Source organism: Myxine glutinosa, chromosome 1 (assembly GCF_964187855.1).
Source record: "Myxine glutinosa chromosome 1, kmMyxGlut1.1, whole genome shotgun sequence".
Taxonomy (NCBI): domain Eukaryota; kingdom Metazoa; phylum Chordata; class Myxini; order Myxiniformes; family Myxinidae; genus Myxine; species Myxine glutinosa.
The window spans coordinates 31632796-31646720 of NC_136261.1; the positions used below are offsets into that span (position 1 = coordinate 31632796).

At 42.0% G+C, this 13925-nt stretch overlaps 1 protein-coding gene across 1 annotated transcript in view; it reads left to right on the forward strand.

The window, feature by feature from the left end:
* LOC137419146 (voltage-dependent T-type calcium channel subunit alpha-1G) overlaps positions 1–13925 on the forward strand; it is a 640444-nt gene that overhangs the window by 446362 nt on the left and 180157 nt on the right. Inside the window, 1 exon segment of the mRNA XM_078768309.1 lies at positions 13460–13650. Within this exon segment, the coding sequence (XP_078624435.1) occupies positions 13460–13650 (191 nt within the window).

Sequence of the window (13925 nt, forward strand, 5' to 3'; positions counted from 1 at the left end):
AAGGTGGGGAACCCGATCGAAGCAAGGGTGGAAATCACTCCTGCTCCTGGGGCTGGGCCTGAGTTGTATGCATTTATATGTATAGGGGAAACCCCATTTTTATATGGTAGTATAGGTCCTAGGCTTTAAAAAAAAATTGGGTTCTCGCTCGAAATCCCTATAGATTTTGCCCAGCTTGCCCCAAAAGTTGCCCGTCGGGCGAGAAACCATACTGGTCATATCTTGGCCATTTCATGAGCGATTTTGACAAACTTTTTTTTAAAATAGAGGTTTTTTGGGGTGGGGAACACGTTTAAAACAATAAAAATTCGATATGGAGTCTCTATCAAGTGATTGCAATGTCAATCGAAGGAATCGAACCATGTTTATAGGACTATAGGTACCTACTACCATCACTAGCTTTGATATATTCGTGATTGTCATTTGTCAATGTGTTTTAAGATATTTTTTAACCCTTTTTAAAATCACTCTTTCCATTTCAGATTGGAACTGACTAACATCATGATGGAAGCGGTCAATCTAAGCGCTGCGACTGATGCTGCGGTTGAGTTTGATGAGGAGCTTTGTATTATTTGCCAAGAGTACACCCAAGACAAGCTGGTGTGTACACAACATGGGTGCGATCAGATTATATCCGCAAGTGAGACACGACAAGATGCGGTGCTCGCAAGGTTGAAGAAGTTGACGCCTGGTGCTCTATTCAATTATCATGTCACAAATGCGTGCTACAAGGGCTACACAAATAGCACCAAAATTGCCAAGCTTAAGGAGAAGCAGAAAGAAGCATTGAAGCAATCTGTGCCCTCTGATGCTGATGCATCAACCCAGTCACCAACACCTACTACAACTCGTTCACAGTCAAACAGCATGCGAATACCGGCTTGTGTGGCACCTGGTCGTGCCACTGTGTACTATCAGTATACATGCGTCATATGTGGCAACAAGTCAGTCAACCGTGACTTCACCAAATATAGAATCTGCGAGAGCAACCGAGCAAACATATTCCCAGATGCGACCGTCTACTTCCAGGATGATGTTTTCCGTCGAACTTGTGACCTTCAAGACGAACATACTGTGTATGGGTCTGATATTTATTATCACAACCAGTGCATGTGCAAATATATTCAGCAGTATGAACGCTCCAGAACTTTTAGTGCCCCTGTACAACTCAATGCCAAGCAGCGGGTGTGGAATGAGATCGTTGACGAGATTAAGATGGGTCTGAGTGCTGGCAAGGGTTATGAACTTTCTACTATTCGAGACCAGATGAACAGCCACCGAGGAGGTAAAGGTAATGTCCAGAATAGGGATGTGAAGGTCCTCCTCTACAAGCAGTTCAACGACCTGATAGACTTTGCTTACTCAGATTCTGCAAGAAAATGCCTCATGGTATTCTATGTGCTGGGTAATGAGGCAAATGTACTTGCTGAGCGTATCCGATCAGTGAGTCCCATGCAATTAGTAGCAGCTCAATTCAGAGCATGCTTGCATGACTACGACTTCGACTTAGATGATCGCTTCTGTGATGCCCAAGATTTAAAGCAAGCCTGGTCAAAGATGAATATCCCAGAGCCCATCCTGCGGTTTTATGGCCATTTGTTTAAATTCAATCCAGCCACATACAGGGCCGCAGCTGACCAAGTAATAACAAGTGACATGCAGGAAGATGTCGATGATGTAGACAGGAGGACGAACAGGTGCCGCGCAAAGATGGTTCTCTTTCAGTCCAGCGGTCGGAAAATACAGACCATGTTCCAGCACATGTTCTACATTCATTATTCTGGCAGAAAAAGAACACCAATGTCTGTATTGAATGCCGAGTTTGCCCACAGCCTAGGACGTGGTGGCAAAATCTTTGTCACCTCTCTGAATCGACAGGCGCTGGCCATGAGCTACACTGAACTTCGCCGGTACCAGCATGACATGGCCGCGTTCACTGTCAACCAAAATGAAGCGGACATGAAGTTGCCAGCCCATTTTGACCCAGGGAACTTCACATCAGCAGCAATGGACAACTGGGACCACGAAGGTGCAAATTCATCTGAACATGATATGGTGTGTGTCCTCTACCAGCATAAGCCTAAGGCCGTCTTATCCAAACCCAATGCTCTGACACATCTGTAGTTCATGGTCCGAAAGCCCTAAAGGAAGTATTGCCATGTCAGCAGCTACACGAATTTGGAGAAAATCTGAAAAAGTATGACCTACCCACATCCTACAGAGGCCACGATCAACCAGCAGTCTACGATGACACTAGGCGGGACAAGCGACTATCCAATATGGCTTGGGCCATAGGCAGACTTAACTTGGAAGTCAGTGATAGCCACATGGCAGACTTGGTATATCCGACAACTGAAACTATGCGATCGTGGAGCGCAAGCAATGCGGTTTGGACGGATGACAATGCGAGGTGGACGCGGCAAAACTGTGCGATATATCCCACTGCACATTCTGCACGAACGTCAAGGTCAAGACGTTTGCAATGTCCTTCCTTCCTGCCTTGCACTGCTTGACTGGATGTGATGCAACGAGCAAAGTAGGCACCAAGAAAGCTGCCCTCAAAGCCCAGCCCACCCAATTGCTTAGAAATTTCGGTAGAGAAATGACAATTACACCCGAGACCAAGGCTGATGCTGAAAAATTCCTCGTGCTGGTGTTAAGAGAGACTAACCAATTTTCGTCCTTCACACAGCTTCGTGCCCAAATATATCATCAGACCAAGGGCTCATCACATCAAAATTTGCCTCCAACGTCAGAGGGTTTGCTTCCACACATAATGCGAGCCTTGTTCGGTACATACTCGATTATCCACCTCTTCCAACCCAGCATCATAGATCCACTACATTTTGGGTATCAGCTAGAGAATGACTGCCTTGTTCCAGTCACAGGGTGCAAGACTCTGAATAAGCGGTGGACAGTGACCTGTAACTGTGGCAAGTGTGCTCGAGCCACATGTCCATGCCGCATGGAGGAGGTGGGCTGCACCCCTTTCTGCAAGTGCATGAAGTTGCAAGATGATGCCTGCACCAATCCATATAATTAGATCTGATATGGTGGAAGTTTACACAAATTCATTGTGATGTGGGTGTTAATCTTAATAAATTTGTGTGATATGGCAGTTGTCTAACAGTAAAACCTGTATTCCTTTTTTAGCAAAAACGTATCATCTAAAATAATAAAATGACCCAAGAGATATTGAGGATTAAAAATTTCGGACCTGATTTGGTTTCTCCGGAAGAGCTTCAGAGCCGCTATCATGTAAACCAGTTCTCAAATCGACTAAATAATAAATATTGCTTTTAGCGTGTTCAACAGCCAAAAAACCCTCTATTTTTTTTGTCAAAATCGCTCAAGAAATGGCCGAGATATGACCGGTATGGTTTCTCACCCGACGGGCAACTTTTGGGGCAAGCTGGGCAAAATCTATAGGGATTTCGAGCGAGAACCCAATTTTTTTTTAAAGCCTAGGACCTATATTACCATATAAAAATGGGGTTTCCCCGATATATATAAATGCATACAACTCAGGCCCAGCCCCTAGAGTATCCAATTATGACGGCGAAACGTCTGATGTCTGATGTGGAGATCGGTTTCTGAGGTTTGGGACATGGAATGTAGGGACAATGACAGGGAGATCAGGAGAAGTGGTGGAAGTATTGGTCAGAAGAAGAGTGGACATATGTTGTGTGCAGGAGACGAGATGGAAGGGAAGTGGTGTGAGAATGGTGAATGGTGAAGGGTAGGCAGGGACAAAAATACAAGTTTGTGTGGCAAGGGTGCCCAGAAGGCGTGAATGGTGTTGGTGTCCTGTTTTCTGAGGAGTTTGTCGACAGTGTGGTGAGTGTGACTAGAGTGAGTGAAAGGTTGATGATGGTGAAAATAATGATTGGAAAGCTCTTGGTGAACGTCATCTCGGGATATGCTCCGCAGGTTGGTCGGAGCGATGAAGAAAAGGACAAGTTCTGGTGTGCAATAGAGAAGCTGATGGAAAACGTGAAAGATAAGGAAGTTGTTGTGGTAGGAGGAGACCTAAATGGACATGTGGGAAGGAGTATGGATGGTTTTGAGAGAGTTTATGGGGGTTACGGATATGGGGTGAGAAATGGAGAAGGTAAAAGGATTTTGGAGTTTGCTGATGGAGTTGATTTGTTGATTTGTAATACTCAGTTCCATAAAGAGGATAATGAGCTTGTTACATACACATCAGGTGGGTCGACGACAACCGTTGACTACTTGCTGGTGCGTAGGCGAGATAGGGGGCGCCTCCGGGACGCAAAGGTGATCCCGGGGGAGGAGGCTGTTACACAGCACCACTTGGTTGTCTGCGACATAAGGGTGAAAGGTGCGAGGCGAGCTCGGCAGGTGAAGTACCAACCGAGAATGAAGGTGTGGAGTTTGAAAGAGGTGACAGTGAGGGAGGCATTAAAAAAGAGGCTGAGTATGGTAGAGGATGATGTGGTTGAGCTTGATAGTGGTTGGATGTCAATGAAAGATAGTCTGTTGGGAGCCGTTGGTGAGGTATGTGGATGGACAAAAGGCACTCGGAAACATGGTGGTGGGATGATGAAGTTGGAAAGAAGATTGACGAGAAGAGGAAGAAGTTCAAGGAGTGGCAGAAGGCGAAGGGTAAGGGGGCAGAAAAGGCAGAGCATGAAAGTTATAAGGCAGCCAAGAAGGCTGCAAAGAAAGAGGTAGCAAAGGCGCATGAGGCATGTAGGAAAATGTTCGGAGAACGCTTGGATTTGGAAGAGGGTCAGAGAGCGGTATTCAGGATTGCAAAGCAGATAGCGAAAGAGAGGTGTGATGTGATGGGGGTGAGTTGCTTGAAGGATGAAGTGGGACAAATCGTTGTGGACCCAGATGGAATTAAAGGAAGATGGAAGAGATATATGGAAATGCTGTTGAATGCAGAGAATGAATGGGATGGCAACATAGAGAGTAACCCAGTTTTAGGACCAGCAGAGAAGATAACCGAGAAGGAAGTTGAGGAAGCGATAAAAGCAATGAAGAGTAGAAAAGCGGGAGGGCCGACGGGAGTTGTGGGAGATATGTTGAAGGCAGCGGTAAATTGGGGTGTGAAGAGAATGACAGAGATCTGTAATCTGGTGGTGAAAGAAGGCCGCATTCCAGTGGATTGGGAACTGAGTACCCTCGTCCCTCTTGTTACGTGGTCCCCTCGGTGAATACCTGGTCTCGGTGACCCCCGGACCGCGAGAGGACCTTCGCCAGAAAGTTGTATTATATATGCGCTTTCGCCACGCAATCCATATGAATTCCACCCAAGAGAAAACTGCTGTTCAAGGATATATTTCAATGGTAATGATACCAGACAATTTCAATGATACAACCACGGAGATTTTCCCCGAGCAATCCACCATCAACAATTCACAATCCCCAATCAATCCCCTAGACGAGTAAGATGGCCATCTTATATATGTGTGTCCCCGTTGGTACTCACGACCCCCGTTTGGTCTCTGTCCCGCACAATGTCTCTGGGCCCCTCCTGACCAAGATGATGGTCGGCGTCGCCGCACTCGGGCGGTTGAACGAACCCTGGGTGGACGTGTTTCCACCGGGCAGGTATCGTACCAGGCACCACGGCTGCAGCCCCTCGTGGCCACGCGAAGCGGGTACGGTAAAGCAAGCAAAAAGCCCCACGCCGCTTGCAACGCGTGTTAGGCCCCAACGTGCAACCCGTACGTGTCTTTTTAGACGGTGTCGCGAACGGTGCCAGACGCTGGGTCGGTGCACGGCCACACGACAGTTTGACGTCCACCGGGCAGGTATCCGTCCCGGTAACTTCTCTCGCCAGACGGCTCGGGAACGCCGCTTTTCCACACGGCTCAATCAATCCCACCTTTCTTCGGAGCGGGGCGAGGAAGATGAATACTCCTCGCTTTTCTTCCTCGTGTCTTTTTCTCTTCCGTTTCCGGTTTCTTTTTCAGAAGGGCTCCTGACCCTCCAACCACAACAACCCTTAATCTACTACACATGGATAAGCAAAGACCTGAATGGTAATTCACATACATTCACATAAATATGTAACACTCCCCCCCTTCAAGAAAGAAAGTTTGAACCCAGCGAAAACTTTCTTTGCCGGCCAATTTGGATAAACAAACCAGATAACTCAACCCCCCCCCCAGAGATTTTCAAAGGTAATTCACTCTGGACAAAGCACCAGCCACGACATTGTCCCTGCCCTTTACATGTTCAATTTCCCATTGGACTCCTGCCAAGCCAAACTCCATCTCATGACCCTCTGACTTTGACTGTCAGTTTCTTGTGAATGAAGGTTAAGGGGTTGATCAAAGATCCAAAGTTAAGCAACTCGATAGCACTTTTTCCGGGAGGCCAAGCCGAGTATTCACTACATGGATGCCTTTAGGAACGTGGAGTTCACGGTTAGTCCGTGCAGGAAAGTTCTCTCCATGGGCGCCTTGAGGAACGTGGAGTTCACGGTTAGTCCGTGCATGAAAGTTCACTACCTGGACGCCTTTAGGAACGTGGCGTTCACGGTTAATCCGTGTAGGAATCTTGGCTCGGCGGCTCCGCCGCATTCAGTGCTTCAGCTTCTCAGAACTTCCCTAATAATTATGGTGGGACCGCTTGTCACTGTAGTCCCATGAATAGCGGTCTCCTTCTCGGCCACTACTTTGACAATCCTTCCTTCGGGGGCTGCCGTAACTCAGGGAGCCTCCATAATAATATTGATTGCGGCCACCACCAAAACTACCGCCCAGTGGTACTCTCCTGTAGACCTCTCGACGCCTACGAAATGCCTTCCCTACTGTTATGGTCCGACCCTCCAAATCCTTGCCATTCCAATTCTTCTCTGCCTCTCTGGCGTCTTTTGTGCTTGCAAACGTGACAAAGCCGAACCCTCTTGACTGTTGCGTTTCCCTGTCTCTTACCAACCGCACTTCCACCAGCGGCCCATATCTGTTGAAGACAGAGGTCAGAACTTCTTCCTCTGTTTTGAAGTTCAGTCCCCCTACAAATAACTTGGTACTTTTGTCGCCATCCCGAGCTGGTGTGGTGTTATTTTCCCTGCTAGGCTCTTTACCAACCCTCAGGTTACCATAAACTTGACCCCCGGCCAAATCATTCCCGATAACCACAGATACACCCTCTACAGGAAGTGTGGCTTGTAAACCGACGGTGACCGGTCCTGACATCAACTCGGACTCCAAATGGATGACATGAAGTGGAGCACTAACACCGCCCCCGATCCCCTGTAAACGAACACTATCCCCCGTTGCCGTCTCCTTGGACCATGGCAAAATGCCTTCAAGCATTAAAGATTGATGTGCTCCTGTGTCCCTCAATATCCTAACCGGTCTCCGGTTAGTCGAGGCTCCATCCAGTGACACAAACCCCTCTGAAATAAATGGTTGGTAACCCTTTTGATGGCGATTTCTCACAATGGCCATTGCATTTGGAGTCGTAATAGTCGGACTCCGCTCTGGGTCTTCCCTTTTCATGCGGTAACAACTGGACATCAAGTGTCCAGGTTTCTTGCAAAAAGCGCAAGTAGGCCCGGAGGAAAAACTCGTGGTCTGCCTTGGGCCCCCTGAAATATAAGTTTGTCTTGGGCCCGCATCCCTCTGATTTCGAACAGGTGGGGTATCCGCGTTGTCCCCATAATCCTCTCGAGGTCGCCGCCATGTATTGTCGTTCTCCGCACCTGCTGTTCCCCACCTCCCCTGCGGAGATCTAGGCGAGGAGTTAGGTTCGTGGACCCCTATTCGGTGGGTTAAGGCATAATCATCTGCCATGGGGGCTGCGTCCCACAACTTTGGTACTTTCTTTTCCTGCAGGTACACTTTGATGTCCTCGTGGACACACTGCTGAAATTCCTCCACCAGGATCAAGTCACGCAATGTTTCGAAGTCTTTCCCGACTCCTTTTGACTCACACCACCGATCAAACATGTTTTCTTTCACTCTGGCAAACTCCACATGGGTCTCACTCTCCCTCTTCCTGGCATTCCTGAATTTTTGCCTGTAAGCTTCCGGAACCAACTCATAGGCTTTGAGGATGTGCTTCTTCAGTACCTAATAATCTGCACATTGGTCCATTGGTCGCGCCGAATAAATCTCTTGAGCTTTTCCCACCAGCACACTTTGCACGAGTATGGTCCAGGCCTCCTCCGGCCAGTTTAATTGTCGAGCCACTTTCTCAAAGTGTGGAAAAAATTTCGCGACTCCCTTTTCACTGAACGGTGGAACCAGCCTCACATGTCTGCCCACATCCCAGGTTTTCTGGTTAGGTGTCGACCCCGTCAGCAAGGGTGGTGCCTCTCCCCGTTCTCTCATTAACTCCAGCTCCTTGAATTTAATTTCTTGCTGAAGCTCCATATCTCGTTCCTTTAATTCCCTTTCCGCTTTTCTCTCCTCTGCTTCGAGTTCCCTTGTTTTCATCCTTTCTAACCTTTCCTGGAGTTCTCGTTCCCCTCTCCTTTCTTCTTCTGCTCTTTCCTTTTCTGCTTTCCTTTCTTCTTCTGCTAACCTTTCCTGGAGTTCTCGTTCCACTCTCCTTTCCTCTGCTTGTTTCTCTTCTCTCCTCTCTTCTGCTTTCCTTTCTTCTTCTTTGATCCGTTCCTGGCTCCGTAATTGCAACTCCAGTTTCCGGAGCTCAACGTCTTCTGGTTCTTCGGGTAGCCACTCCCAGGCTAACTCGTCCCATGTTCCTAATCCCACCATAGACTGTATCACCGTGGTCTGCAACTCTGCCTTCCTCAAATTAGTTCGGACCTCCAAGTTAAAATGTTTGGCCAATTTCAAGAGGTCCGACTTTAGTAACGCTCGGAACTGTGCCTCACTCGGGGTTACCACAAAGTTCTGTGCCACAAACGCCATGGTGCCTATCGTTAACACCTGTTAACCTTCACCCAAGACTTTACCCCAATTTCTCAAAAAATTTACCAATTAATAATTAATTAATTAATTTTAATTAAATTAAAAAAACTATTATTTTATTATGTTATACAATTTTAAATCCCGGACGTAGACCCAATTGCGAAGCCGCAAATCGTAATTTGGACGAGCCCCCAATTCTGTTACGTGGTCCCCTCGGTGAATACCTGGTCTCGGTGACCCCCGGACCGCGAGAGGACCTTCGCCAGAAAGTTGTATTATATATGCGCTTTCGCCACGCAATCCATATGAATTCCACCCAAGAGAAAACTGCTGTTCAAGGATATATTTCAATGGTAATGATACCAGACAATTTCAATGATACAACCACGGAGATTTTCCCCGAGCAATCCACCATCAACAATTCACAATCCCCAATCAATCCCCTAGACGAGTAAGATGGCCATCTTATATATGTGTGTCCCCGTTGGTACTCACGACCCCCGTTTGGTCTCTGTCCCGCACAATGTCTCTGGGCCCCTCCTGACCAAGATGATGGTCGGCGTCGCCGCACTCGGGCGGTTGAACGAACCCCGGGTGGACGTTTTTCCACCGGGCAGGTATCGTACCAGGCACCACGGCTGCAGCCCCTCGTGGCCATGCGAAGCGGGTACGGTAAAGCAAGCAAAAAGCCCCACGCCGCTTGCAACGCGTGTTAGGCCCCAACGTGCGACCCGTACGCGTCTTTTTAGACGGTGTCGCGAACGGTGCCAGACGCTGGGTCGGTGCACGGCCACACGACAGTTTGACGTCCACCGGGCAGGTATCCGTCCCGGTAACTCCTCTCGCCAGACGGCTCGGGAACGCCGCTTTTCCACACGGCTCAATCAATCCCACCTTTCGTCGGAGCGGGGCGAGGAAGATGAATACTCCTCGCTTTTCTTCCTCGTGTCTTTTTCTCTTCCGTTTCCGGTTTCTTTTTCAGAAGGGCTCCTGACCCTCCAACCACAACAACCCTTAATCTACTACACATGGATAAGCAAAGACCTGAATGGTAATTCACATACATTCACATAAATATGTAACACTCTATACAAGGGGAAAGGTGACCCTCTGGACTGTGGCTCGTATCGAGCGATAAAGTTGTTGGAGCATGGAATGAAGGTATTGGAAAGGGTGTTGGAGAGGAGCATAAGGAAGAAAGTGAAGATCGATGAAATGCAGTTTGGATTTATGCCAGGAAGAGGAAAGACAGACACGCTTTTTATTGTGAGGCAGTTGCAGGAGAAGTACATGGAAAAGAGGAACAAGTTGTTTCTTGGGTTTGTTGATCTGGAGAAAGCATTCGATCGGGTTCCACGTGAAGTAGTGACATGGGCATTGAGGAAGTTAGGAGTGGAGGAATGGTTGATCAGAGTAGTGATGGCAATGTACAAAAGAGCGCGCACAGCTGTAAGGATGAAGGACGGGAACAGTGGTGAATTTGAGGTGAAGGTGGGAGTGCATCAGGGGTCGGTACTAAGTCCACTACTATTTGTAGCTGTGATGGAGGTGCTGGCTCAGAACGTAAAGGAGGGTTTACCGTGGGAGTTGTTGTATGCAGATGATCTGGTGTTGATTGCGGAAAGTATGGATGGACTGAAGGAAAAGATGAACAAGTGGAAGGAATGTATGGAGACAAAAGGTCTGAAGGTGAATATAGGAAAGACGAAGGTGATGGCAAGTGGTAAAGCATGTGGTGAGGTGGAAAGAACTGCGAAGTGGCCGTGTGCTGTGTGCAAGAAGGGTGTCGGAGTTAACTCCATTCAATGTACAATGTGCGCTGAGTGGGTTCATCAAAAATGTAGTGGTTTGAGAGGGTCATTAACCAGTGTGGCAGCTACATTCAAATGTAAGGTGTGCACAGAGGGAGCTGCAGATGGAGGAAATGTTGAGTTGGATCTTGGAGACAGCGTGAAGTTGGAAGGTGTGAAAACATTTTGTTACCTAGCAGACATGCTGAATGGAGACTCGGCAACGGTTGCTTGAGTGAGATATGCATGGAAAAATTTTCGGGAACTGAGTGGCATGCTGACGAGGAGGGGTGTGTCATTGAACCTGAAGGGAAAGGTGTATGCTGCATGTGTGAGAAGTGGTATGATTTATGATTGGAAATTGTGATTTTTCATATGATTTATGATTTATGATTATAAACATCTTTAATCTTCATCATTAATATAATAATATTTAATCATTATCATTAATAATTTTATTTTATTTTATTTAAATTTTAATTTTTTAAAAATAATTTAATTTTTTAATTTAAATTTTAAATTTTAAATTAAATTAATTTTAATTTTTATTTTTATTTTTAAATTTTTATTTTTTTTATTATAAATTTTATAATATTAAATTTCTTTTTTATAATATTTATATTTATAATATTATTTATAATATTTATATTTATAATATTTATAATATTTATATTATAATATATAATAAAAATATTTTATAATATTTTATATATATTTTTTATTTATATTTTTTATTTATATATATATTTTTATATTTATTTTTTATATTTATATTTATATTTTTATTTTTATATCTATTTATATTCTATTTATATATATATCTATATCTATTATCTATCTATATATATCTATATCTATTTTTATATTTTATATATCTATTTATATATATCTATTTATATATATATCTATTTATATATATATATATATATATATATATATATATATATATATATATATATATTTATATATTTATTATTTATTTATTTTATATTATATATATTTTATATATTTTATATAATATTATATTTATATATATTATATTATATATATAAATATATTATATTTTATTATATTATATATTATTATAATAATAATAATAATAATATTATTAATAATATAATTAATATATTATATAATTAATATATGATTAATATTAATTAATATATATTTATAATATAATATAATATAATATAAATTTTTAATATTTATATAATAATAATATAAAAATAATATTAATTAATATATAATATAATATAATTAATATATTATATTATATAATATAATTAATAATAATAATAATATAATATTATTATATTATATATTATATTATATATTATATTATTATATTATTTATTATTATATATATAAATATATAAATATATTATATTTATATATATATATATTTTATATAATATTATATTATTTATATATATTTATATATATATATATATATATTTTTATATATATAGATATATATATTTCTATATATATCTATATATATAGATATATATATCTATATATATCTATTTATATCTATTTATATTTATAAAAAAGTTTATATATCTATTTATATTTTTATATTTTATAATATATAAAATAATATTTTATATTATTTATAATATAATATAAAAATAATATATAAAAAAAAAATATATATTTATGATAATATTATAATATTTATAATATAATATTTATAATATTATAATAAATAATATTTATAATATAATATTTATAATAATATAAAATAATTTGATAAAAATTTATAATATTAAAATATAATTAAATAATAAATTTTAAATAAAATTAAATTTTTATTAAAAAAATAAAATTTTTTTTTAAAAATAATTAAAATAAATAATTTAAATTAAATTTTAATAATTTTATTTAATTTAATTTAATTTAAAAATAATTTAATAATCATCATTAATATAATAATATAATCATCTGCGGATTTATAATCATATGATTTATGATTATGAATCATACATATGATTTATGATTTAAGGTGAGACATGGGTAATGAACGTAGAGCAGCAACGAAGGCTGGAAAGGGTGGAAATGCTAATGGTTCGGTGGATGTGTGGAGTATCGTTGAGAGAGAGGAAGACAAATTATGAATTGCAAAAGATGATGGGAATAGAGCCTGTGGTGGATGCTGTGAAGAGAAACAGTTTGAGATGGTTTGGTCATGTGTTGAGGAAGGATGAAAGTGACTGGTTGAGAAGAGTGATGGAAATGAATGTAGAAGGAAGTAGAGGATGGGGAAGACCGAGAAAGACTTGGCTAAAGATGGTCGAAGAAGAAATGCAGGCAAGGGGGTTAACAAGTGGAGATGCAGAAAATAGGGCAAAATGGAGAAGATTGTCATGGGGACCGCAAGGCTAACCCCCGCTCTTGCAGGGAAAATGGCCTTAAAATGCCTGTTGTTGTTTGTTGTATCTATCCGCATGTTACGTACATACTGGGAAAGGGGAAAAGAGAGGGGTTGTCAGGTCTGGGATATTAAAATAAAGAAGGGGGAGGATTTGTCAGAGAAAAATGAAATGAGGGTAGAGTCGTATTGGAGTAAAAGGGAGAAAATGGGAAAAGTTTGGAAGGAGAGGGAAGTTATGAAAAAGAAGAGAAAGAGGAATAATTGGTTGCTAATTCAGGGAGAGGGTGGAGGGTTGGTTGAAAACTTTAACAATTTATTTGTGTTTACTTGGTAAATGGCCTGTCGTACAGACATACAAGTATGGATAAAAAACACTTCGAGAAATCTTTTTCTGCCACCTCTTCATCCACACCAATAAACAAAATTTTATGTCACAGGTGGTTGCCCTTGGCTTCTGGCAAGGTGAGCAGGCATACCTTCGATGTACCTGGAATCTTCTAGATGGCATTCTGGTGCTTGTGTCCCTCATTGACCTCCTTCTCCTGGTGTCCTTGCCCTCCGAGGAAGGACCTAAAATCCTCGCTATACTGCGGGTTCTCCGACTCCTGCGTACCCTTCGACCTTTACGGTACCTATTAACCTTTCAATGCAAACAACGTATACCATGTTTGAGTAATTGCAATTTTTTGTTTAATCTGCATAAAGGTTGATGCTGGCAGCGAAATAAAATCAGGACATATTTTAAGGTTTTGATAATTTAGCTTTAACATGAAACAGATTGTAGCTAAATAGTGTGTTAAGAGATACAGATTAATACAGCTACATAGTAGGATGTGCAGTAAATCACTTTGGATATTTAATTGGCATAATATCGAAGCAATCAAATGGCAAGAGGCCACTTAT